This window comes from Myotis myotis, unplaced genomic scaffold, assembly GCF_014108235.1.
Source record: "Myotis myotis isolate mMyoMyo1 unplaced genomic scaffold, mMyoMyo1.p scaffold_m19_p_20, whole genome shotgun sequence".
NCBI classification, from domain to species: Eukaryota; Metazoa; Chordata; class Mammalia; order Chiroptera; family Vespertilionidae; genus Myotis; species Myotis myotis.
In genome coordinates this window covers 11,852,526-11,879,287 of record NW_023416325.1, presented here as the reverse complement: position 1 = coordinate 11,879,287, position 26,762 = coordinate 11,852,526, and the positions used below count along the sequence as shown (strand labels likewise).

The following is a 26,762-nucleotide window of genomic DNA, read 5'->3' as shown; positions in this document are numbered from 1 at the left end:
AGGGAAGGGGGGACATTTGGGCAAAACATCATGCCAATACCATTCCACTGCAGAGGGGGGAAGAGCTCCCCCCGCAGGAGGGAAGAGAACTACAACTAAGGCCCAAGCCTTATTCCTAAGCCCTGGTCTGAGGAGGCCTCGGAGAACTTCCTCTGTTCTAGTCCTCAAGTTCTTTTAGTTTCTACCTTTTGCCCTCTCCCCTCTACAGAAAAATAAACTCCGATACAGTTACGAGTGTTAAGGAAGTTAACTGCCAGGCACGGCAGGGGAAATCGGATCTACTACAGGGAGGTTACTAATGGTCCAAGTAACTCAGAAACCATCCATTTAAAACAACGAGGACTGCCCAGCTGGCTCAGTGGTTGAGCAGTGACCTATGAACCAGGAGGTCACGGTTCAATTCTCGGTCAGGGCACCTGCGCGGGCTGCGGGCTCCATCCCTAGTGGGGGGTGTGCAGGAAGGAGGCAGCCGATCAATGATTCTTTCATCATTGATGTTTCTACCTCTCTCCCCCTCTCCCTTCCTCTCTGAAATAAATAAAAATGTATTTAAAAAATAAATAAAACAATGAGGATTTCCTCCCATGTAAGTATATACACAGGAGAGCAGTCACTGTGTCGACCAGCGGTTCTCAACCTGTGGGTCGCGACCCCTTTGGCAGTCGAACGATCCTTTCACAGGGGTCGCCTAAGACCATCCTGCATATCAGATATTTACATGACGATTCATAACAGTAGCAACATGACAGTGATGAAGTAGCAACGAAAATAATTTTATGGTTGGTCACAACATGAGGAACTGTATTTAAAGGGCCAGAAGGTTGAGAACCACTAGTGTACACTGTTTCTTAGATCAAAGGCAAGGGTGGGCTTATAAAGGCAGAAGCCACCTTGTTTCACAGGAGAAGTGATCATCCTTGGCCTGCGAGGCGAGGGCTAGTTCAAGTGGAGCTCATCACAGGATGATGAAGTCCGGCTGTAGTTTTTAGAATCTGTGTGCATCCACCAGGTCCAATCGGTTGAGTCCAAATAATAAAACTGAGTCACGGCCACAAAGAGTTAAAGTTCACTGTCCAGCTGGCTCCCTGCTAATCCTGAGGGGCTTGCTGAGCAACAGTTGCTCTGGCTCCTTCTTCTGGGCCCTAATCACTTGCTATCCTGCCACCTCTTTTCCCAATCCAGATGCAGGTTTCTGTAGATTTTCGTCACATCCGAACCTCTGCTTCCTCAGCTCTTTCTTCTCCCATCTAGGAAGTTTCATCTCCTTCCTTCATAACACAGCTACTTAGAGTGTGCCAGGCACTCCATCCTGTAAATGACAACCTCTCCCCGCCCCCTCCCACTCCCCCACCCCGCCCTCCCGTGACACCACAAGAAAGCCTTGCAAACTGACGGGGGCTTTGTGCTTTCATGTCTGACAGCATATCTGGTGTGGCCTATTTACTGTTCTATTTTCTCTCCACATTCCAGCACAAGACACAGGTAAAGAACACTCTATCTCCATTTCCTCTACACCTCCCTGACCAGCCCCCGTCTAAAAATGGGAAGAATAAACAATCAAAGGGGAAAAAACGAAAACAGTTTGTCTGGAGACATGATTAGTCATGAAGTGCTTTCTTTTTCTTCCTCTTGCTATTCACATCAGATGTTAATTACTTTTCAGGTTGTTGTGCCAAATCTCAGAAGCCAAGAACAGAAAAAGGAAAATTATCCACAACCTTTCCCTTCCCACAAGGAAACACCTAGAGCTGGAAGAAGCCACCCTCTCACGTCCCACACAGAATCCTGGCACTTCTCCAGCTGCAAATCACTTTCGCGATTTGTGGGAGTGACTTGGAGGTAAAGGAAGCTTTACAGGCCCCTTTCCTACCTGCATTTATTCTGTATAAAGTCCTCCACCACCACCAAATATAAATGTTTTTAAAAAAACAAAAAATACTTAAGTACTTGTTTATCAATAAAACTGTTTATGCAAGTTACTTAAACCGTAGCATGCTATGGCAGACACGCCCTGAGATGACCCCCCAATAAGGCACACCCTTGTATAACCCTCTCCCCCTAAGTGCAGGCAGAATGTGTGATTTGCTTCCAACCAACAGAAAATGGCAAAGGGGATGAGATGTCATTCTCATGATTAGGTTACATTACATGGGAAACATTAAGGGTTTTTATAGATGTGATTAAAGTCCCTAATCAGTTGACTTTAATAAAAAGGGTGATTATCCTGGGTGGACCTGACCTAATAAGGTGAGCCCTTTAAGAGTATCTAGAGACCTGGGTAGTTTTGTTCAGTGGTTAGAGCATTGGCCCATGAGCCAAAGGGTCACAGGTTTGAGTCCCAGTCAAGGGCATGTACCTGGGTTGCTGGTTCAAGCCCTGGCCCTCATTGGGGCCCAGCAGGAGGCAACCAATTAATGTGTCTCTTTCACATCAATGTTTCTCTCTCTCTCTCTTCCTCCCTCCCTCCTTTCCACTCTCTCTAAAGAAAAAAAGTCAATGGGAAAGTCATCCTTGGGTGAGGATTAAAAAACAAAAACAAAAAACGAGTATCTGGAGGTCAGAGGTGAAAGGAACCAAGATGCAGCCATGAATCCTACAGGCACAAGGAAATGAATCTGCCAGCAGCCTGGGGAGCTTGGAAGTGGGTCATTGCCCAGTTGAGCCTCTGGATGAGAACACAGCCCACTGATGCCTGGATTTCCGCTTGTGAGACCCTGAGAAGAGCGCCCAGCTCAATAACAGCCAGGCTTCAGATCTACAGAAAGTGTGAGCTAGCAAAGGTATGTTGTTTTAAGCATCTAAGTTTGTGATAATTTATTATGTAGCATAGAAAACTAGTATGCATGCTAACACTGCAACCAGGAACTTTTTCTTTCCTAAGTTAGAGACAACATATCTGTTTGGAGACACACCCTCATTTTATCATCCACATACGCATTCCCATGTGTGCAAGAGTGAGAGGATATATGCTAATATCCCTAATTTTATTCCTGTGTCTGAATTACCAAGCATCATTTGACGATCTGAATAGGCCCCGTACCTGACTATATTCCCAGCCATCCATCAGGTTTTAATTTTCCCAATGCTGTAGTGCCAGTCTGCCAGACAAAAACCTTTATGTTATTAAATTCCATTTTGCTGTGGGCGCCTAGGGAATACAGGTAATACGTTATATATTAACAGAGATAGACAGTGGCAAATTGAAGTAGTCTGGCTGAAAACCCCAGAGTCCTCATTGATATTTAAATAGACGTCAGCCCTTCAATAAACCCTGTAGAATTTCCTACATAGCGACCTTCTTTATTCCAAATAACATTTTACTCATTTTACCTCATGGGCAGGACAGAGCAAGATGCTGCTGAAACAGGCTTGTGGCTCTACACAAACTAAAACACCCTCGCTCTCTACCAAGCAGATGTGGAAAGCCTAACAAACAGATCTACGCCCACCACCACCATCTTTCTCTCTTCTAGACAGAGGCTCCTCTGTAAGGCTGCTAATTCTCAACTTCTTGACCATCCTCACAGCAACTGCCTTGGGTCAAACCTTCCCTGTCTATTCCCTGAACATCATAATAGCCGACTAACAGGTCCCACCACTTCTGTTCTGCTCGATCTCCAATCAGTCTTCCACAGTGCTGCCAGAGTCCTCTTTCTAATATACAAAGCTGATTGTGTTATTTTGTGCTTAAAATCCATCCATCCAATACTCCTTAACAATAACAAGCTTCCTTATGTATCCAAACTTGTCTCCTGTCAACCAACGCCAGTCACGTACCCCAGTGTTCCAGACAAACCTATCCATGAGCCATTTCTCCAATGGCCCAAGCTCACTAGTGCCTCCGTGCCTTTGCCAGGCGAGTCCCTCTGCCTGGTTTGCCCCACTCATCTTTCAAGATAAACCTTAGCCTCACAGTGGTTCTCAACCTGTGGGTCGCGACCCCTGAAAATACATCCTGCATATCAGATATTTACATTACGATTCATAACAGTAGCAAAATTTACGTTGTGAAGTAGCAACGAAAATAATTTTATGGTTGGGGGTCACCACATGAGGAACTGTATTAAAGGGTCACGGCATGAGGAAGGTTGAGAACCGCTGCTTAGACTAAGTTAATTATCCCTACTAAGCACTCCCCAGCACCTAGTACTTCTCCATTGTGGCACTTACACACTTCACAGTAATTGCTATGATTTTTCTGTCTCTTTGCCTAACCTATTAGCTTCATTAGGGGAGAGACCACATATGTTTCACTCACCACTGTATCACCAGGACCTAACACAGTATCTGCCACATAGTAGTCACTCAGTAAATATTTGAGTGATTGACTAAAATAACAGTAATAACTATAACCACGGCTCACATTTTTTTCAGTATTTACTGTGTGCCAGGCACTGTTCTAAGTATTTTATATGTGCTAATTCATTCAAAACCCACATGGTCTCAAATACTGTTATCTCACTTCACATATAAATTGTGACACAGAGATATTAAATGACATGTCCAAGGTTATATAGCCATGAAGAGATAGAGCCAGGACCTGAACCTAGAGGGTGATTTTCAGAGCCTGGGTTCTAACCACTCCTCCACACTGCCTCTCCTTTATATGTGATTCGGTTCAAATGCCACCTTCTATGTAAACCTTCCCTTACCATCCAATCTGAGGTAGATGTTTCTCTTCTGTATCCCATGACACCTCATATACAACTTCATCGCAGCAGTCATCACACTGCACTATGTAACTCAGTGTCTGTTCCTGTTATTCCATGAGCTCCTTGAGGACAGGCACTTTGACTTAGTCTTAATTTATATCCTCAGTGCCTCGCACACGGTAAATACGCAAATAGCTATCAAATAGCTATTATGGATGGATGGATGGATGGATGGATGGATGAATGGATAGATGGATGGATGGATGAGTAACGGGATATAGAGAGCAAGCTTGCATTTTCAGATAATCCAGCAGGTGGCAGAAGAAGATAAAAGCTCCACAGAGAATGGGGGCTGCCGTACCTTCCACATGAGTCACTTTCTTCATGACGGTTTCGTGCTCTCGCCACAGAGTCACTGTCACTGTGGCTTCAGGTATGCCATAGCCCCAAATCACTGCCCCGGCAGGCTCCTTCTGTAGCACCATGTAATCACCGATGTAGGACGCAAACCGAAAACCGGCACCTAGAGAATTCAGCAAACAGAAGAGCATCACTGGGAAGACTCGTCACTGCTCGAATCTGGTTAAAGAGCAAGGAACATACGGTCTTTATACAAGAGCATTTGAATATACCCGGTACTTTTAATCTTCCAAAACCAGATCTTATTCCTCCCAATGAGGTAAGCAACATAACAAGAACAGTTTCCAACAAGATACATCACAGTACAAGACCAAGAGCCCAGGGCAACCCATGTCCTACACACGTCGTCCCCTTCAGAGCTGCTGACCTGCCTTTGCTCTCAGGCCCGGCCCTCCTGCTGGACTCTCTCCTCCCAAAGCATTAAGATGCCCCTTTTATGCACCCTACAGATGGTGTTTATGAGAAAAAGAAACCTCTTCCTTCCTCTACTTTCCATTCCCACTCCTACTCCCGAGTAGCAGGGAATTAAGAAGCTTGCCTCTCTCCAACAGCCCTCTCTAACCCCCCCCCTTTCCACCCTACCAGGGTGAATGTCCCTCGAATAATTCCCCTTATTATGGCTTTTTAACAACCCACTGAAAATGCTAAATAAGCATTTATGAATATCTGCGACAAATGCGCTTCCTTCGAAGGTAAATTCAGGTAAACGAAGGCGCAAAAAATAAAGTCAGTGAGAGTTAGAAGGTCACAGTGTCCTTACAAAGGTCTTCTGTCACCATTTTACCCATTTCACAAGCTAAATTATGCACAAGGAACAAGAGAAAGAGCACTCGAAACTGTGGATTTTATTCTACAGTCACTAACAAGGCTGAACAAGAACTCACTTTAACAAGATCATGCCTATTTTTAACATCCAGCCTATATAGAAGTATTTCATTAGTAACAAGCATCTACCCAAATGATCTCAGCGAGCTCCTCATCAACACTTAAAAGGGGGGGAAGAAAAACATAAGTTACAGCTTTGGCTCAATAAAACAAAAACAAAAATCCCCCTAGAAGAAAATAATTAACACTATTAAAAAAATTTTTTAAAGATTTTCAACAAAAATGATAGGCAGGAAAGAGAATCAGACCTAACAAGGTTGACATTTCCCTCCCTAGGAAGCTCCCTGTGATGATGGCCCCTTAGGCGATACGCTAAGGAGCAGCACAGCTAATGGGGCCTCCTACACAGGCTCGGTGGCCTATTTGTCTTGCACCTCGAATAAGAACCCGTCCCTCAACACCCTCAGCTCTCTCTTCTGAGTTAGTTCCATCATGAGACCGACATGACCATCAAAGTTCATGCAGAAGGCCCACTGGGCTGGAGATGCGTGGCTGCCTGGAGAAAGTGCTCGAAGAGACTACTGCGCCGAGGGGAGTTGCATAAGCACAGTGCTGGCAGCCTGCAGGAGGGAAGGGGAGCAGCACGTCTGTGGGAGGGCCTTGTCTTGGGTAGGTGCCTCTTATGAAACAAAGCTGAAGGTCTCAAAGCTAATCCCAGAGAGGGTGGAGGTGAAGGGATGGAGTGAAGAAATCTGGCTGCCACTGGCAGAGGAGGCGGTGCACATGGAGGGCCCCAGATATGTGCAGCCTCTATGTGAGGCTGAAGGAAACACCTTTCCAAATCAGTCCGTCTTCTCCAACACACACGGAAGGAGCCTCTAGTGCAGGGCTCTATTCTGAGTTAAAGAATGTTAGAGGTAGCCCAGCTGGCGTGGCTCAGTGGTTGAGCAACGACCTATGGACCAGGAGGTCACAGTTCGATTCCCAGCTAGGGCACATGCCCAGATAGCGATTTCGATCCCCAGTCGGGGGGCGTGCAGATGACAGCCGAACGATGATTCTTTCTCATTATTGATGTTTCTCTCTCTCTCTCCCTCTCCCTTCCTCTCTGAAATCAATAAAAATAAAAAGAATGTTAGAGGTAGAAAGATCGTTCACACCCAGAGTTTATAATCATGGTATTTACTGACCAACAGACTGAGACCCAAGTAGATTAGGTAATTTAAAAATATAGCTTGCATATTAATTAGCTCAACAAATATTTATTGATGCCTACTATGTGCTAAGCACCATTTAAGCATGGAGAATATAACCGGGGGGGGGGGGGGGGGGTGAGGAGACACAAAATCCTTGCCAGCAGGGAGCTTACATTCTATGAATTCGCTTACTTGTGGCAGGCACTGTGCTAAACACACTGCAAACATTAAGTTTCTTTGGCCCCGAATCACATAGGTGGTTTATGACAGGACTAGAAACCAAGCCACTTGATTCCAATGTTACTGCAACTTCCACTCAGTCACAGTTCGAAACTGGCGGTAAATCAAAGGGCATGTTCGCTGTCCTTATAAAGCTTACATTCCAAACTGAATGGCCAGTGGAACACTTCAAAGGGATGGAGCAAGGAGCAAAACAGGGGGCCACGGAAGGAGGCAGGACTGGGAAGTTTTTGTCAAACAAGAAACTTAGGCTTAAGGTTTTCAATTTTTTTTTTTTTTTAGGTTTTCCATTTTTCCTTCATTTGGATATTAGATTAAAAAACAAACAGGAATTATGCCCTAGCTGGTTTGGCTCAGTGGAGAAAGCCTTGGCCTGTGGACTAAAGGGTCTCAGGTTCGATTCCGGTCAAAGGCACATGCCTGGGTTGCAGGCTCCATCCCCAGTGAGGGGTGTACAGGAGGCAGCCAATCAATGATTCTCTCTCATCACTGATGTTTCTATCTCTCTCTCCCTCTCCCTTCCTCGCTGAAATCAATGAAAACAAAACAAAACAGGAATTAGTATTCTGGGGGAGAGACCAGCATTAAAAGTAGACTGAGTCCTGGCCAGTTTTCCTTAGTAATTAGAGCATCGGCCCACATATTAAAGGGTCTCGGGTTCGATTCCCAGAGCCAATCCATTTGTCTCTCTCACATAGATTTTTTTTTTTCTCTCTCTCTCTCTCCACTCCTCCTCCCTCCCTTCCACTCTGTCTGAAAATCAATGGAAAAAATATCCTCGGGTGAGGATTGTAAAAAAAAAAGTACATAGACTGAAGAAATTAGGACAGTGGTTACCTCTGATGAGGAACACCCAGGGAATCTGAATAAAACTGGCAGCATCCTAGCTCATATTGTTTCATGGTTACATACATTTTTATACATCTCAAATATTACATGGTAAATATGAACACAGGGAAATGATATGAAGGAAAGAGTTCAGGATGCGCAACCAAATGAAGAAGGAAAATTCAGAGTATCCATCAACAAAAAAGAGCCAGTGGCAATGAAGGTGATGTAAGGATATGACCTAAAGGCAAAGATAAAATACAGATATCCAAGCTAACAGCCTTTAACCGAGAAAGCGAATAGAATAATGGCCCTACTCTCCTCTTCACCTTCCTTCCACATCATATGCTAGATTCAGAGGTCACTGTGGGAGGCTGAGAGAGATAAAGGTTAGTTTACACGCCGGTTAAACCCCAGGAAAAAGCACCCGTGGGCTGCAGCTTGTCTGAACAGGGTACTTATTGGGTTCTGCAGGAGAGCAGCAGTCACTTTTCTGCACTCCAACCATTCTCCCACCTCAACTTTCATTTCTATATATATATATATATATATATATATATATATATATATATATATATATATATATTTTATTGATTTTTTTACAGAGAGGAAGGGAGAGAGATAGAGAGTTAGAAACATCGAGGAGAGAGAAACATCGATCAGCTGCCTCCTGCACTCCCCCTGGGGGCTGTGCCCGCAACCAAGGTACATGCCCTTGACCAGAATCGAACCTGGGACCCTTGAGTCCGCAGGCCGATGCTCTATCCACTGAGCCAAACCGGTTAGGGCTCAACTTTCATTTCTTAACAGGGATCTCTGTGGTCCACTATTTGAGTGTTTGAAGGGGAAAAAACAGGTCCAGCATTATCACTTCCACTTTGCACTAGCAGACAGCTGTGACCCAGTGTCCAGCCTTGTGTCTTCAAATGACAGGGTCTGCCTTGGGACAATAGTCAGGGGGTCGCCCTCCTCCCCAATGCCACGCACATTATCCCCGCACCGACATCTGTCGGCTGCACCGGCAACCAAAGCTGAGCCTTAAACATTCTGAGCCAGCGAGGGAGTTGTACTTCACAGCCCTGTCACCACTGCAACTAGTAACATCTAATTCCTTGCCTTAAAGCAAACCCTCCCTCGGGTTCCACTGAGAGGGCTGCACGGAAATGGTTTGCATGACTCTGGGCAACCTGTTTCCAAATACATAACTTGCTTCCTCTCCCCGCACCCCGCACCCCGCAACCCCTTCGAGCTCCCCGGCAGTTATTCAAAGACCCCGAGGGCCACCCAACTCAGATTAACCCAACTCTCCATCTGCCCTGCGCGCTGGACGGGGTGGAGGAAGCGGAAGGGCAGAGGCTATAGCCCAGCGGAACCAGCGGTCCAGGCCTGGGTTGGAGGCCCCTTCCCGGCCCTTGAGAGGGGTCGTGGGTGGGGGTCTTGCCTGCGAGCACGCGGGAAGTCGGAGCCCGCTAGGCTGACGGGCGGGGGCGGGCCCAGCCAGGCCACCTCACCTGCATGCGTGTGGGCCCACAGGACTAAGGGCAGCAACAGCCCCAGCGCGACCCCCAGCGCCACCATGATTGCTAAGTTCCGTCTCCCCGCGCGGGTCACGCAGCCCCGGGTCAGGCGGGGGCGGGGGCGGGGTCTGTGACGGGCGGGGCCTGGAGTGGGCGGGGCCGTGGGCGGGGCCACATGACCCCACCCTTCCAGGCCGTGCCGTCCGCGAAGCCGTCTGCTGCCGTCCGCGAGGGCGCCCCTTGTCCCTTCTCGGCCGCCGTAGTGGAGTGAAAAAAACAAAAAACGGTTCCTCAGCAACGAGAACAAACAACTGGAACCATCGGCACCAGCTCTGAGAGAAGCCAGAGGTGAGGCGGTTTACCCCACTTCTTCTCCAAAACCGAGACCTCGCCCTTTCCCTTCGCCTCCCGAATTCTCTCCGGATCCCCGACACATTCCGGGAGCCGGGGCCGGTGGGAGGCCGGCCGCCGTGGTGAAGTCCCAGGTCCTCGACGTGCGGCCTCCGCTCCCCAGATCGGCTCAGGGGCACTCAGATCGGGGCAGGGCCTCCCCGGTCCGTGTCACAACCTCAGAGGATTCCATACCGCACCTCCTGGTCCTTCGGGAAGGGGGTTAAAGAAACCTCCACCGGTCGGGCCTCGTGAAACCGCCCCACGGAGACCCCGGCCCCGGCCTCGGCCCCACTCGGCGTTAACCGTCACAACAGGCCGGGCCCGAGGGGCTTTGCAGGCTCCGTCGCCCAGGCCGCGGCCGGACAGCTGCCCTCCATCCAGCCCTTGGGTTCCTAGACGGGAAGACAAGACCTGGTCGAGAGAAAACGAGAAAATAGAGGAATCCCAAAGCTTGGGCGGCTGGGATTGCAGAATCCTGCCCGCTCGCCCCTTCCAGGGAAAGACTCAGTGTGAAACGTGCTCGTTTAACAAATTAGAATAATTTCTAGGACCACGACCAGGGCTGACTTTTAAAAAAAAAAATTTTTTTTTAAGTTTAGACCCTAAACATTAGGGTCTTTTCGGCAATTTAAAGTGAAGTTTTAGCAACCATTCTCCGTAAATTCCTGTGAGATGGCAAACATTACTCTCACCTTTTAAAGAGGAAGAAAAGGTACTTAGTGTCATAGTGGAAAATCTGTGATTTTTTTTTGTAATAAAAAAGAATGAGCTATTAAATCTGCATTTGTAATATCCTAATGAATAATGATGCATTGTTAATGAATTCAAAACTCTTCAGAACAAATGGATGGACTTGGTTTGTGTTGGGGGAAATGCTGAAGGCCAGGAAGTTTGGTAGTCAGACATAATTTGTTGCCATAGTTGTGATGACATAAGTATAATCAGATTTAAAGACAGTAAGCACTCTTTGGTGAATCTCTAGGTACAATAGGCAGCTCCATCCAAGAAGATGTCGATTCCATTCTCCAACACCCACTACCGAATTCCACAAGGATTTGGGAATCTTCTTGAAGGGCTGACACGTGAGATTCTGAGGCAGCAACCGGAAAATATACCATCTTTTGCAGCAGCATATTTTGAGGATCTTCTAGAGAAGAGAGAGAGTAAGCTTTAAAAAAAAATATATAGGCATTTAAAAAAAAAGAAGAGAGAGAGAGACTTAAGTACTTGTTTATGGTGAAACTTGCATAAGACCATCCCTATTCCCCAGAAAGCCTGTATGAGGCAGGTGGCTTCAGTTGTTGGTGTTTGAAACAACATCCCTGCCTTTGTGGCAGGTTCTCTCGAATCACATTATTTCACATTATTGAAGATGACCAGTTGGTTGCCCAGACCTTCCTGGTTGTATTTCTCGTGCACACACTGGGTGGACGGTGACCCCACAAGGTCATCTAGGATAGTTCTCCGTTTCCCAGCAGGCCGTTCCCGTACACCCAAGGCAGTTGGGTGGAGAGTTTGTGGTTTTCTTTACATTTTTTCTTTTTACTTGAAGGTGTTATAAGTATGGTAAAAAAATAATAATAATAATCCTACATGCCTTATATTACATAAATTGGTATTTGCTGAGGGATATGAAACTGCCCTACAATAAAGGCACAGAGAAAAAGTGCTTTGAAAAGTGAACTTCCATCTTGGGAAGATAATTTATATGCTTTTTCTAGTCTCGCAAGGTTCCATCCCGCTCAGAGACTAAGATCCAGGCTAACCCTGACTCTTTAGTTGAGAGCCAAAGCAATTTCTTCACTTTCATAAATAAAATTTCCAGATTCCTCGCCTTGAAGGTTCATGACTATCAAGACCCTACCTAATGGTCTTAATGGGGGTTATTACAGCTATGAATGTCTATTTAAAACATATAACTAGAGCCACCGTTTTTAATGTAAGCAGTTATCATTACTTTTGATTACAGTATTCCAACAGAGCGGTAAAGGTGCCTAGAGAAACAGCAAACAAATAAACATTCAATTTTAAATCTTTTTAGAAGGAGGAAACACAAGGCTTGCATTGAAACAACTCCCATACACACTGCATAGCTCTCCACCCCCGTCTTCCTTGCTGTACCCTGGCAGAGCTCAACATCTCTGCCAGTTTCCTGAATGTTGCTCATCTTTTCCATATCCAGTCACTGAATATTGGTTGCACAATCTGAAACTTAAGTGCCACTTAAAAGCTATTGAGAGAAATCCTTTAGGGTAACAAACATTAATTTTGTTGTTATAACTTTATTTTATAAATTAATGTGTAAAATGTCTTTAGTCATTTATTTAAATTTAGACCTTAAAAACATGCTATTACAAAACATTTGAGTCATTGTTACTGGATCATAATTAAAGCAATTGGTGATTCAGAGTAATGGCCTCAGAATACTAACTCGAATAAAAATGGGTGAGACTATTTGAAAAATTTGAAAAAGTTTTAAGCATCATACCCATTTTCACTCATGTAACCAAAGCTGAGTTTTCTACCTGACACAAGTATTAGGATTTAGTCTCTCCAAGTGGGCCGAATGAAGTCCTCTAGGCCAGTCTCTCACACAATGCAAGAATTTCCTTACCAGCATTCCTCATAGGTAATTACTAGTCTTAATTTTTATTTTTGTGACAGGAAGCATGTTAGTAAATTAAATAAGTGGCATCTTAAAATCACTAGACAAAAGGGGGGCTTTTATTAAATGATATAGTAAAGATGGAAAAAGATAAAGTTTGATCTGTTCCTTACATGATACACCAGGATAAGTTCCAAATTGATCAAACATTTAAATATTTTAAAAAATGAGACCTGCCGAAACCGGTTTGGCTCAGTGGATAGAGCATCGGCCTGCGGACTGAAAGGTCCCAGGTTCGATTCCGGTCAAGGGCATGTACCTGGGTTGCGGGCACATCCCCAGTTGGAGATGTGCAGGAGGCAGCTAATCGATGTTTCTCTCTCATCGATGTTTCTGACTCTCTATCTCTCTCCTTTTCTCTCTGTAAAAAATCAATAAAATATATTTAAAAAAATAAAAAATAAAAAATGAAACCTATAAATACTAGAAAAAATGGATAACTTTTCTCTATAACATAAAATGGGGAGGGGGGGGCTGCAAGCCAAGTTGCTATAATTACTTTAAAAATCCAAGAGCAATTAGGGAAAAGATGGAGATAAAATTGACAATATTACATGACAAAAATTGCCATAAGGAAAATAAAACTACAATGACAAACTGAGAAAAAAATGTTTGCAATTTATATCTCAACTGGTTAATCACCCTAATAAATAAACAGCTTGTAAAAACAGTGAGAAAAAAAGCCCAACAAGGCTATATAACAAAATGGGCAAGTGATATGAGTTTACACAAAAATAAATGCAAATGGCCCTGGCCAGATTGGTTCTGTTGAGTATCATCCCATGGCACCAAGAGGCCGCTGGTTCGATTCCCATTCCAGTCACATGCCAGTAGGGGGCATGCAGAAGACAGCCAATGGATGTTACTCTCTGCATCTCCCCCTCTCTCTCAAATCTATTTAAAAAATATTTTAAAAAATAAGTGCAAATGGCCCTTAACATATTAAAATCTACTTAAATTAACCCATAATAATAGAGGCCCATATCAAAACTACACTGAGTCACCACCACCCCACCACCACTACCAACCCTACTCATCAGATTGGCAAAAAGCCAAAAGTTTGCCAATTCTAGTTTGATACAATCCCAAGGAGGGGAAATGGCAATGACCCAGAAATTCCACTACTTCACTTTTCATTCCATTGTTATTTGAGGAAGCAACCTAAATACCCATAATAGGCATTTATTGAGTAAACTAGAGTACATCTACACAATAGAATAATGTACAGCTTAAAAAAACAATGAGGAAGATCTCTATATGATGCTATGGAGTGATCTTCAAGATATATTAAGTGCAAAAAGTAAGGTGGAAAAAGCATGTGTAGTATGCCATTTTCTAATAAAGGAGTGTTGATATGAATACATAGCTGTTATTTATATTTTAAATCTTTTTAAATGACATTTACCTCTAGAGAGAGAAGGAACAGAATAGAGGGAACAAGATAGAAGCTAGATTTCTCTGAGTATATCTTGAGTTTGAAATCATAAATGTTAACATAGTTATAAAATAGAATAAAATTTAAAAATTGTTAATTTCTAAAATTTAGAAGTAAAGTGCAACAGACAAACCTAGCTCGTATTGAATGGGTAGCATAACCACACAGAAACAGATTATTTCAAGTGACTTTATGACACAATAATTTGTACATCCCTGATGGTTATAGCCTTAAAACAAAATGAATTTTAACATAGCTTAAATTATTTTTAGTAATTCTTGTTAATATTATAACACAGTTATCTTATAATTATTTTTTACAATTGTAGGACATAGCAAATTAGTAACTATCCTACTGTAATTAGGAATAAGATTTTTAACGTAAGAAGAATGATTTACAAATATAAAGTTGATAAGATCCTGTAATCTTAAATTTGAACTGAAATTTTAAAATATAAAAATAAAGTTATCTATAATAATAAAAGCATAATATCCTAATTAGACCAGACATCTTTCCAGGTGACCTTCCGGACAAAGCCGGGGCTTCGAGGGCCAAGGCAGCCACCTCCTTTGCCTCAGGCTGAGCCCCTTGCACAAATTTCGTGCATCAGACCTCTAGTATAAATATAAAAATATTATGTATATAAATAAAGTAAATAAAATCCTGTAATCCTAAGTTTGAATTAAAAAATATGTCACCTCATAATATACTATATAATTTTTTTAATAAAAGAAGTGCCCTGGCCAGTGTGGTCCAGTAGCATGTTGGCCTATGAACCAGGAGGTCAGGGTTCAATATCCAGTCAGGGCATATGCCTGGGTTGCAGGCTCAATCCCCTGTGGAGGGCATGCTGGAGACAGCTGATCAATAATTCTCTCTCATTATTAATGTTACTATTTCTCTCTCCCTCTCCCTTCCTCTCTCTGAAATCAATAAAAACATAAAAAATAGCCCTGACCGGTTTGGCTCAGTGGATAGAGCGTCAGCCTGAGGACCAAAGGGTCCCGGGTTCGATTCCAGTCAAGGGCATGTACCTTGGTTGCGGGCACATCCCCAGTAGGGGGTGTGCAGGAGGCAGCTGATCAATGTTTCTTGCTCATTGATGTTTCTAACTCTCTATCCCTCCCCCTTCCTCTCTGTAAAAAATCAATAAAATATATTTTAAAAATTTTGGGGGGAAAAACATAAAAAATAAAATAAGTGTTTTTTAGTTCTATACATTTTCATAAAAGGCCTCAAAACAAAGACCAACCTAGTACCAGTGAATACTTGGCCTACACTAGAGGCTCTAACTGCCATTTCCCCAGGAAACAGGATTCTTGGAGAACTAGGTAATTTCTTGAACTGGGCAGGAAATACAAAGAAGAGCCTGAACATCTTGCCATCCCAGAAAATAAGGGAACTGTCAAAGATTACTAGAGTTGTTTCCAAAGGACTCAAGAGTAGCTAAGAATCCAAATAAGCCCCTACTGGCCAGTTTTGGAAAACTAGAGCATCAATAAGAATAATGTGTATCCTGCTACGTTGCTGAATTCATTTATTAAGTCTAATAGTTTTTTGATGGAGTCTTTAGGGTTTTTTATGTACAATATGTCATCTGCGAATAAGGACAGTTTTACTTCTTCTTTTCCAATTTGGATGCCTTTTATTTCTTCTTGTCTAATTGCAATGGCTAATACTCCCAGTACTATGTCAAACAGGTGTGGTGAGAGTGGGCATCCCCGTCTTGTTCCTGTTCTTGGAGGAAATGGTTTTAGTTTTTGCCCATTGAGTATGAACTCAATACAACGTATATAGGGAACTCATACAACATAACAAAAGGAAGATAAACAATCCAATCAAAAAATGGGCAAAGGGCCGAAACCGGTTTGGCTCAGTGGATAGAGCGTCGGCCTGCGGACTGAAAGGTCCCAGGTTCGATTCCCGTCAAGGGCATGTACCTGGGTTGCGGGCATATCCCCAGTAGGAGATGTGCAGGAGGCAGCTGATCGATGTTTCTCTCTCATCGATGTTTCTAACTCTCTATCTCTCTCCCTTCCTCTCTGTAAAAAATCAATAAAATATATTTAAAAAAAAAAAATGGGCAAAGGACCTAAATAGACACTTTTCAAAAGAGGACATTCAGAAAGCCAAGAGATATATGAAAACATGCTCAAAGTCACTAATCATCTGAGAGATGCAAATCAAAACAGCAATCAGGTATCATCTCACACCTGTCAGACTGGCTATCATCAACAAATCAACAAACGACAAGTGCTGGAGAGGATGCGGAGAAAAGGGAACACTCATGCACTGCTGGTGGGAATGCAGACTGGTGCAGCCACTATGGAAGACAGTATGGAGCTTCCTCAAAAAGTTAAAAATGGAACTCCCATTTGACCCAGTGATCCCACTTCTAGAAATATATTCCAAGAAAACAGAAACACCAATCAGAAAGGATATATGCATCCCTATGTTCATAGCAGCACAATTCACCATAGCTAAGATCTGGAAACTGCCTAAGTGCCCATCAGCAGATGAATGGATTAGAAAACTGTGGCACATCTACACAATGGAATACTGTGCTGCTATAAAAAAGAAGGAATTCTTACCATTTGCAACAGCATGGATGGAACTGGAGAGCATTATGTTAAGTGAAATAAGCCAGTCAATGAAAGAAAAATACCACATGATCTCACTCATTTATGGAGAGTTAAGACCATTATAAACTGATGAACAAAAATAGATACAGAGGCAGAGCAGCATCGAACAGACTGTCAAACTACAGCGGGAAGGCCAGAGAGGGGTGGGGGTTGGGGGTAAGAGATCAACCGAAGGACTTGTATGCATGCATATAAGCATAACCAATGGACACAAGACACTGGGGGGTAGGGGAGGCCGAGGGAAGGTCAAGGGAAGAAAAAAAAAAAAGGAGACATATGTAATACTCTTTGTAATACTTTAAGCAATAAAACAAAATTTTTAAAAAAAGAATAATAAATGTGCTCTAGCTGGTTTGGCTCAGTGGATAGAATCTTGGCCTGCGGACCGAAGGGTCCTGGGTTCAATTCCAGTCAAGGGCACGTACCTCGGTTGCAGGCTCCTCCCCAACCTGGGCCTGGTAGGGGCTTGTGCAGGAGGCAACCAATCAATGTGAGAGAAACATATTTCTCTCTGTCTTTCCCTCTCTCTTCCACTCTCTCTAAAAGTAAATGGAAAAATATCCTTGGGTGAGAATTAAAAAGAATAATAAATGCAATGAATTGAAATTCATCCAATTTGTTAAATATTCATGAGTTCATCATGGTAAAAAAAATACATAAATAAAGAAGCTCCTTAAGAGAATCCTAAGGAACCCACTGATTATTCTGAAAATTGGTAAATAAAGGAAAAGAATAAAACCTTTAACCTACCTTTTCTGTAAGAACTGTATTTCAGGGTAACCAAATATTTGATGAGGAAAAGTTTTTTGTTGTTTTTTGAGTACTCCAAAATGAAGTAATAATAAAATTAGAGCCCTGCCATTATGCAACACCAAAAGAAATTATCTAAGGAATCATCATCAATGGGTCCATAAAAATTATAAAGAGAGACAATCAGTTACTATGTATCTCCTGACAGCATTACACTGCACTACCTCTATTCTTGCCCAAAACAATCAGACCTGAATCAGATTGAACTACAGATCAGTCTATAGCAGTGATGGCGAACCTTTTGAGCTCGGCGTGTCAGCATTTTGAAAAACCCTAACTTAACATATAGAAATTTTTTGACATTTGCAACCATAGTAAAACAAAGACTTATATTTTTGATATTTATTTTATATATTTAAATGCCATTTAACAAAGAAAAATCAACCAAAAAAATGAGTTTGCATGTCACCTCTGACACGTGTGTCATAGGTTTGCCATCACTGGTCTATAGAAAGTTCAAAGGCAGAGGAACTTGTTAAAAAGCATCATGGGAATAGAATAAAAACTATCTAAACTATGGAAAACTCCAAAGGAAAATGACCCAATTTCATCAACAAATAAATTGCAAGGAAAAAATATGGGGTGGGAGGTAGGGAGCTTTCAATGAGCAGAGATGTAAAAGACGTAATAAAAGGCTGTGTGTGCCCATTGTTTGGGTTCTGATTCAAACAAACCAACAGTAAAAATTAAATAAAAATATTAGACAATGGGAGGAATTGGGGTAGTTAATATTAAGAAATTATTGCCGAAGCCGGTTTGGCTCAGTGGATAGAGCGTCGGCCTGCGGACTGAGGGGTCCCGGGTTCGATTCCGGTCAGGGGCATGCACCTGGGTTGCGGGCACATCCCCAGTGGGAGATGTGCAGGAGGCAGCTGATCGATGTTTCTCTCCCATCGATGTTTCTGACTCTCTGTCTCTCTTCCTTCCTCTCTGTAAAAAATCAATAAAATATATTTTTAAAAAAAAGACATTATTGTTGGTATTTTCAGGTATGATAATGATATTGTGTCTATATCTTAGTGATGCATACTGAAATAAATATTTGTAGATAAAGTAATACCAGCCATGACCTCCTGGTTCATAGGTCGACATTCAACCACTGAGCCACGCTGGCCAAGCTAATATGCCTCAATTTTTTCAAAAATGTTCTCATCCTTCGCTTTTCCAAACTTCCTTACTATTTAGCATTTATTTGTATACATTTTCCTGTGTTTACTAGTTCATGCTTATAACTTTCTATACTTATATTTAAGTATTGACATTTGTTTTTTCTCTCTCTCTTTCCCATTTTGTTATAAATTTTGTGAAGGCAGTTTTTTACTGCCTTTCTAAATATACCCAATGGCTCATCTAATGTTTAATTCATCAGCATATATTTAATGATCACTGGTTTATATCTGCAGTGCTAAGCTATGTATAACAACAATAAGATTTTCAACTGGCAACAATGAGCCTGTGATTTGAAAATGCTTATTTTGTGTTACTTTAGATTTACTTTAATGAACTCAAAATAAATCCAAAATCATTATATTTTTATTATTTAGAAACCAACTTCGATCCAGCAGAATGGGGAAGTAAGGTGGACGACCGCTTCTATAACAACCATGCATTCAAGGTATGGTCCTGTGAAACTAATAGATTTGGTTATTTCTTTTCCTTGTCTCCAAAACAGAGATTATTGGGATCTTCCCGGACTCATATAAATTGTGAGAGGCACCCAGAATATCTTATTAAAGCTTCTTAATTGTAATGTTCTTTCTGATGAGACACTCTTTTCTAAAGTATCTGAATCATACCAGATACAGCGTGTAAATTTAAAGATGATCAACAGGAAGAATGTAATTGAAGTTATAGAATAATTATTCTCATTTATTCAAATTTTATTGGGCATCAGTGCTTAGCAGTAGCAGATGATAAGTATTTGTTGAATTAATGAATATTTCATAAAATAAAACACTATTCGTCCAATTATTTCATTGTCATTGCACTTACAAAAGACTGAATAGAATTAAAGATGGAAATGGTAGATAGAATTTTCTGTATAAAGCTAATCTGTTCCGAGACTAAACCTATCTTCTCTGTACTGGTTCTTAGAACCAGTCTTTCTCCACCAAGTTTCCTTAACATAATTAAGCCCTAAGTGGAAGGCACGCATTTCATGTAAGGAATCAATGTCTCTCCTTTGTATAAAGAATGTTTCATCATTTCACCATAGTTAATGCATCATTTTGAAGAGAATTGAGACAATAATTACTCAAAATATTCTGTGTTCTGTGGGCCAGATAAGAAATACTGGTTGAGAAAGGCTGTGTGGAATGCAGCATTATTGGCATCAACTAAGAACTTGGTAGAAATTCAGTCTTGGGCCCTACCCCAGGTCTACAAATCAGAAGTTGAATTTTAACAAGATCCCCAAAGGTAAAATGTAGGTACATTAAAGTCTGAGAACGCACTACTCTAGACAGCTGTGATAAACCATTAGCCACAAAGCACCCACACATATTTGAATTAAAAGGAATTAACACAGTTCAAGTTTTGATGGTGTTCCACAGTAGATTTGGGGAATTTCCTGGGGAAATATCTGTCACCTATTCCATGAGTTCAGAAGTGAGTTTCCATCCATTTGTGCCTGCCAGATAAGATAAATGTTCTGTTTATTTCCATTTAACTAGATTCTCTGTGTTCATGCTTTATTAGAATCAAAGGAAAATGTTAAAAATTTTAAAATATTGGTGCCATATCAGCTCTTTCTTCTCTTTTGAATTCTAAAGACTTCATTTGATTAGCCTATTTGTCCTTTTTATTTTATGGATTAAGGAAGCTGTTCCCATAAGTTGGGAATTAGCAATGTCTCTATTTTGGAAAAAGATTCCATAACCATGTAAAAGCAGGCAGAGCTGGCTTCCGTTTTTCTATTTAAATCATCCCCCACAACAAAACTTACTCTTTTGACTTAGATTTAAAATCTACAAACTTCATTAAAAAGTCAACTGGATTCCACACTATGCAACACAGTGACATTTAGTTTGTTTCTATTTTAGAAACTATTGGCACCTCTTTTTTATACTTTGCTCAGGATTCATTACAGCATCCCATCTACTTTTAGTATAAGACAATGGTTTGTTTTGAATATAAAACAATGTCATATACTTTCCAAAAGCAAACATTTTTTACCAGTTCCTTCATCTTTAATACTTATGCATATTCCCTTGAGAGTTTTCATTTATTTATTCTTTTGCCACCCATCTTCCTTGTTAAAAATCAGTATGTATTTAATTACCACTTCTTCTCAATAACTTAACGTAATATTTAATTACCTTTAAGCAGCTTGATCCAAGACTACTATTTTTTGAAACATTGCCTATTTGGTCCTCTTCCCTCTCTCTCCAGGAGCAAGAACCAGCCGAGAAAGAAAAGTCTCAGGCAGCTGAGAAAGTGGAGACACCAGTCACAGCCTTAGTAAGTTCAATTTTCCATGCGCTACAGGAGAGAATATCACTCAATTTATAAGCATACTCTAAATATGAATCTAGTCTATTATCCACGTTAAAATTGTGGTTTTGCTTTCTAGATAACTAACATCAGTAATAAACTAACTGGCAGGTCATTTTTAGGCATGCCTCTTATAAAGAAAAATTCATTCTTCCCTTTAAAAAGAAAATCTTATTTCCCAAGATTATCAACAGATGGAAAAATCTCCTCAAGGGGAAGAGCAGGCAGAACTCGCCAGCCTCATGCTTGACCCTTCAGATTCACTTTCCAATTTGGGAGCTTTTCGCTCAGTGATGATGTTACCACCACACAGTGGCAAAGGTTCCGAGATGACAAAGGAAACTCACAGAGAATTATGCAACCAAATGAAATGGCTTTACGCAAGCAATGTGTCTTACCTTCCATGCATTGCCCTCTACAAAAACACTTCCTGCCTGACACCCACATCTGAGGAGGAGACCTGCGTAGATACCATATGAGTCCTGTATTCCCTGGTGCGCTAGGGCCAGTTCTCAGCTTTCAGGAGAGGAGTGTGTACACCTCTCCACAACCCTGTGCTTGGTAATGTCACTTTGGTAGCTTGAAATCAGCCATAGAAGGAATATTAAGACCATGACAAATGGAATGAATCAGGACTTTTTTTCCTGGAGAGCCAGTGTTTTAGCATTTACCAGCATATCACTCTATAATTTTCATAGTCCAGACTCAAGAGGACCAAGCCTAGTGAGAAAGAAGAGCTCACTCTCCCCAATGTTGAAGGCCAGGCTTTTGAGTTCCTTTTCATGTCCCAGTTGGTTACCCAGTAATTGACCCCTAAAATGGACACTCCCCCCGTCAAGGAATGCCTTACTTCCTGTCCAGTGGGACATGACTTTTCCCTATAACCTTTACAAATTATTCCAGAATTATATCAGGACAACTTAGCCTGACATTGGCTCAGGATGCAGCGGGAGGGCGGGAAAGAAGGAAGGGAGTTTTGTTTTGTTTACATCTTCACTGGGTGCCCTTTCACAGCTTTTCATGAGTTTGAGCTGAGATCCCATTGATTTCCAGCTTCAGGATAATTTACTTGTCCATATTGAGCCATCATCTCAAAGGACTTTATACCATTTTGTTTGCATTTAAAACTTTAAGAGGCCTAGCTGGTGTGCTTCAGTGGTTGGAGCGTCCACCTGTGCACTGAAAGTCACAGGTTCAATTCCTGGTCAGGGGCACATAACCTGGGTTGCAGGTTTAATCCCCAGCCCCTGGTGGGGGGGCACGTGTGGGAGGCAACCAATCAATGTGTGTCTCTTACATTAATGTCTCTCTCTCTCTCTCTCCTCCCCTTCCTTTCCCGTCCCTCCTTCCCCTGTCCTTCTTTCCCCCTTCTCACTCTCTCTAAAAGTCTAAAAGTCAATGGAAAAAATGTTCTGGAGTGAGGATTAACAACAAAAATAAGAGCTAGCTTTGCCTCATTATTGTATAGAGGGAGAGGAGAGGTAAACAACCCAGAGGTCTGTCAATAGGAGGCTGAGTAAATAAGTCAGCGCCCACCAGTACAATGTAATACAATGCTGTTATGCGGAAAAAAGAATGAGCAGAATTATATCCTGAGTAATAACATAGGTGAAGGGAACCAAGCTATGTTGTTAGATGAAAAAGTAGTAACAGAACATTGTGAATAGCATAAGCTCATCTTTAAAACAAAAAGGCATACATGTACCCATATGAATACTTTGTCTATTGGTAAACTTTGGAAGAATATATACACTCAACCATAATAATAGTCACCTCTTAGGGGTAGGATTTGGGAAAGGGGAGAAAACTTTCACTACCAGTGATAAGTTTTAAATGTGTGTATCACTTTTATAATTTAAAATATCAAAACCTATTGAATTATACACTTAAGATCTATGCATTTCACTGTCTGTAAATTACACCTAAATTTAATAAACAAACAAACCAAAAGCTAGATACAAAAGTTAAATCAGCCCTAGCCAGTTTGGCTCAGTGGGTAGAGCTTGTGGTCCAAAGGGTCCCGGGTTCAATTCCAGTCAAGGACAAGTACCTTGGTTGCGGGCTCTTCCCCTGGTCGGGGTACGTGCAGGAGGCAACCAATCAATGTGTTTTCTCTTACATAAATGTTTCTCTCTGTCTTTCCCTCTCTCTTCCACTCACCCTAAAAATCAATGAAGAAATATCCTCCGTTGAGGATTAACAAAAAACAACAACAAAAAAAACACACCCACAAAAGTTAAACCAATCTGAAACTGACATTATTGGACTAAGTAGGTTTCTCTCGGGAACTCAAAATGTGTGCTTTTGGTTAGCTAGTTATTGAGAAATTAAGAAATTAACACTAATTCATCTTATGTAATCATGATTATTTTGAAACAGCACATTTGCTATTCTTCTTGACATTTTTACCATGCTTCAAGGATTCTTACCTACCCCCCCCCCCAAAAAAAATGTTATTGCTCAGGAAACTGTTAAATAGGAGCTATTTTGGAGGGAAAACGTTGGCAACCATGATTTAATGTAGAGACATATTAAAGAATGACAAAAACACAATGCCTTCTATTTTGGCATTTATCATTTGGTACATAGACAACGTGACAATATATATGTTTATATAAAATTCCCTCAGGAAACAACGTATCTTGATGGTTATATCCCCAAATTGGTTAAATGTATGCACTATTTTTTGTATGCATTCTTTTTTTTTTTTTTAATTAAATCTTTATTGTTCAGATTATTACATTTGTTCCTCTTTTTTTTCCCCCCCATAACTCCCCTCCTCCCAGTTCCCGCCCCACCCTCCGCCCTCACTCCCCACCCACTGTCCTCATCCATAGGTGCACGATTTTTGCCCAGTCTCTTCCCGCATCTCCCACACCCCTTTCCCCCCCAGGAATAGTCAGTCCATTCCCTTTCTATGTCCCTGATTCTATTATAATCACCAGTTCATTCTGTTCATCAGATTATTTATTCACTTGATTCTTAGATTCACTTGTTGATAGATGCATATTTGTTGTTCATAATTTGTATCTTTATCTTTTACTTCCTCTTCCTCTTCTTAAAGGATACCTTTCAGCATTTCATATAATCCTGGTTTGGTGGTGATGAACTCCTTTAGCTTTCCCTTATCTGTGAAGCTCTTTATCTGACCTTCAATTCTGAATGATAGCTTTGCTGGATAAAGTAATCTTGGTTGTAGGTTCTTGGTATTCATCACTTTGAATATTTCTTGCCACTCCCTTCTGGCCTGCAAAGTTTCTGTTGAGAAATCAGCTGACAGTCGTATGGGTATTCCCTTGTAGGTAACTGAGTTTCTTTCTCTTGCTGTTTTTAAGATTCTCTCTTTATCTTTTGCTCTTGGTATTTTAATTATGATGTGTCTTGGTGTGGTCCTCTTTGGATTCCTTTTGTTTGGGGTTCTCCGCGCTTCTTGGACCTGTAAGTCCATTTCTTTCACCAGGTGGGGAAGTTTTCTGTCATTATTTCTTCAAATAGGTTTTCAATATCTTGCTCTCTCTCATCTTCTGGCACCCCTATAATTCTGATGTTGGTACGCTTGAAGCTGTCCCAGAGGCTCCTTATACTATGCTCGCATTTTTGGATTCTTTTTTCATTTTGCTTTTCCGGTTGGGTGTTTTTTGCTTCCTCGCATTTCAAATCATTGACTTGATTCTTGCGCTCCTCTGGTCTGCTGTCGGGAGTCTGTATAATATTCGTTATTTCAGTCCGTGTATGCTTAATTTCTAGTTGGTTCCCCAATATAAGATCGAGGGTCTTATTAGTTTTCTTGTAGATCTCATTAAGTTTATCGGCGGCTTCTAAACAGTTCTTGAGAGACCTTAAAAGTGTGGTTCTGAACTCTATATCTTCCATTGACAATTTTGTCCTGTTTCTTTGTCTCCGCATTTTGTTATGCTTCCTTGGTGCACCCCCTAGTGGTCTTTGTTCGCAGTCTTATAGTTAAATCTTGATTGTTGTAGCTAATTCCAGGGAGGGTTTGACCTCCAGGCCAAGTGGCTATGAGAATCAGCTGTGTCAGCAGTGAGAGAACTTGTGTCCTCTAGGGAGGTGCTAATCTGGCGTTTGCCTGAGGCTATCCGGCAAATGCCTGTGTGCAGGGCTTGGGCGGGGCGGGTCGCACAGGATCAACAGGGTGGGCCAAAGAGAGCAGTTATGGCGGCTCTCAGTCCTGTCCCCAGGGGCTCTGCCTCTCTGAGTCCCAGCACCCGCTGCAAAGCTCAGAGAGAAAGCTGCACTCGCTCTGACCGAAGCCAGACAGTCCTGCTTCTCCCGTTTGAGTCTGGGTCCCTAAAGACTCGCCCGGATCTGGAGCTCAGAGTCTGCGACTCCCTCCCGATTGAAAACGCCAACCGCGCCCTCCGCCGCCAGCCCGCTCCACGCACTCCGCACCTCAGAATTTGACTTCAGCACTGCGCCTCCTCTGAGTGTCCGTGTGCGTTTCTCTTTCCTCCTAGTTGTAGGACTTCCACTCAGCCAGCGTTCCTGTGGTTCTGGGTGATGTCCCTTCCGTTTTTTGGTTTCACTTTTGAAGTAGTTGTTCAAAGCAGCAAACTCCGGCGTTAACCTATGCCGCCATCTTGGTTCTCATATGCATTCTTTTTTATGGCATCAAAATACTGTATGGGGCCCTGGATGGTATTGCTCGGTTGGTTGGGAGTTGTCCTGTGCACCAAAAGTTTGCCGGTTTGATTCCCAGTCAGGGCATGTGCCTGGGTAGAAGGTTCAATCCCTGGTAGGGGACATACAGGAGGCAGCTGATCCACGTTCCACTCTCATATCAATATTTCTCTCTCTCTCTCCCTCTCCCTTCCCCCTTCTCTGAAAATAAAAAAAAAAAAATGTATTTTTTTAAATAAAATTTTAAAGTGAAAAATCTTTAAAAAATACTGTATGGGATGTTTATAAAGTCTCTTTTTCTCCTTTCCCTGAAGGACTCTTCAGATGAAGATAAGGAAAAAGAGGAGCTGGCTGCTGTCAAAATCCAAGCACTGTTCCGGGGACACTTAGCCAGAGAGGAGGTGAAGAAAATGAAACAAGAGGAGCTTGAAGAGAAAACACAGGAAGACAACTGAGGAGACTGGTTTTGCGCCCCCAGAAAACACGAAAAAAGAATTCAAATCCATCAACCATGTTGTGATTGTCGTCTTTTTCTTAGCAAGGGAGAGTCGATGTAGTGGAATAACTCTGGCTGCTGTTGTGAAAGTCTGTCATCGGCATTGTTAATAAACATGCCATTGAACACATGCCTCTTGAAGATTTCCCTGAGATCATAAGTCTTATTTATACTTCTCCGAGTCTATGTATAGAGACCCTTGGATTTAGAACTGGAGTGTATGAGTTTTCAGAGATCTCAGAGGTTATGTGGTCTAACCATTATCTAATGAACAAGTCCTCTCTACCACATCCCAGGTCTTTTAGCTCCTGTTTCATGCATAGTGATAGAGAATCTCACTGCCTTTCAAGGGTAGTCCAGTTAATTTTAGAATAACTTGAATTATTAGAAGATAGGCTGAGTCAAAAATCTGCGTCCTTGTGAGTTTTCATCTGGCATGCCTGCATTCAGTCATTCATTAAAAACTGTATTGAGCAGAATTCATGTGCTGGAGTTTGGTAGTGAATATCTGTT

General features: G+C 42.0%; 2 protein-coding genes and 1 long non-coding RNA gene across 3 annotated transcripts in view; 2 read left to right on the top strand and 1 right to left on the bottom strand.

The window, feature by feature from the left end:
- SIAE (sialic acid acetylesterase) overlaps positions 1-9,799 on the bottom strand; it is a 44,231-nt gene extending 34,432 nt beyond the window's left edge. The window contains 2 exon segments of the mRNA XM_036354039.1: positions 5,014-5,175; positions 9,673-9,799. Coding sequence (XP_036209932.1) covers positions 5,014-5,175; positions 9,673-9,739 — 229 coding nt within the window. The 5' untranslated portion in view covers positions 9,740-9,799.
- LOC118678399 lies at positions 1,373-3,955 on the top strand. The gene is made up of 3 exons (XR_004974883.1): positions 1,373-1,839; positions 2,486-2,780; positions 3,342-3,955. It is a non-coding gene; the product is annotated as an uncharacterized LOC118678399 (long non-coding RNA).
- Positions 9,800-9,877: 78 nt separating the features above from the next.
- Positions 9,878-26,379, top strand: SPA17 (sperm autoantigenic protein 17). Its single transcript, XM_036354349.1, has 5 exons — positions 9,878-10,026; positions 11,054-11,234; positions 19,168-19,238; positions 21,014-21,082; positions 26,068-26,379. Exons 2-5 carry the CDS (start codon positions 11,081-11,083, stop codon positions 26,206-26,208), a joined length of 435 nt encoding a protein of 144 aa, XP_036210242.1. The 5' UTR covers positions 9,878-10,026; positions 11,054-11,080; the 3' UTR covers positions 26,209-26,379.
- The last annotated feature ends 383 nt before the right edge of the window (positions 26,380-26,762 follow it).

Bases quoted from the DNA above. Each gene is read 5' to 3' on its own strand.
- SPA17 (XM_036354349.1), top strand. From the start codon at position 11,081: ATGTCGATTCCATTCTCCAACACCCACTACCGAATTCCACAAGGATTT. The intron at 19,239-21,013 runs GTATGGTCCTGT...CTCTCTCTCCAG, and splicing joins ATAACAACCATGCATTCAAG to GAGCAAGAACCAGCCGAGAA. The intron at 21,083-26,067 runs GTAAGTTCAATT...CTTTCCCTGAAG, and splicing joins AGACACCAGTCACAGCCTTA to GACTCTTCAGATGAAGATAA.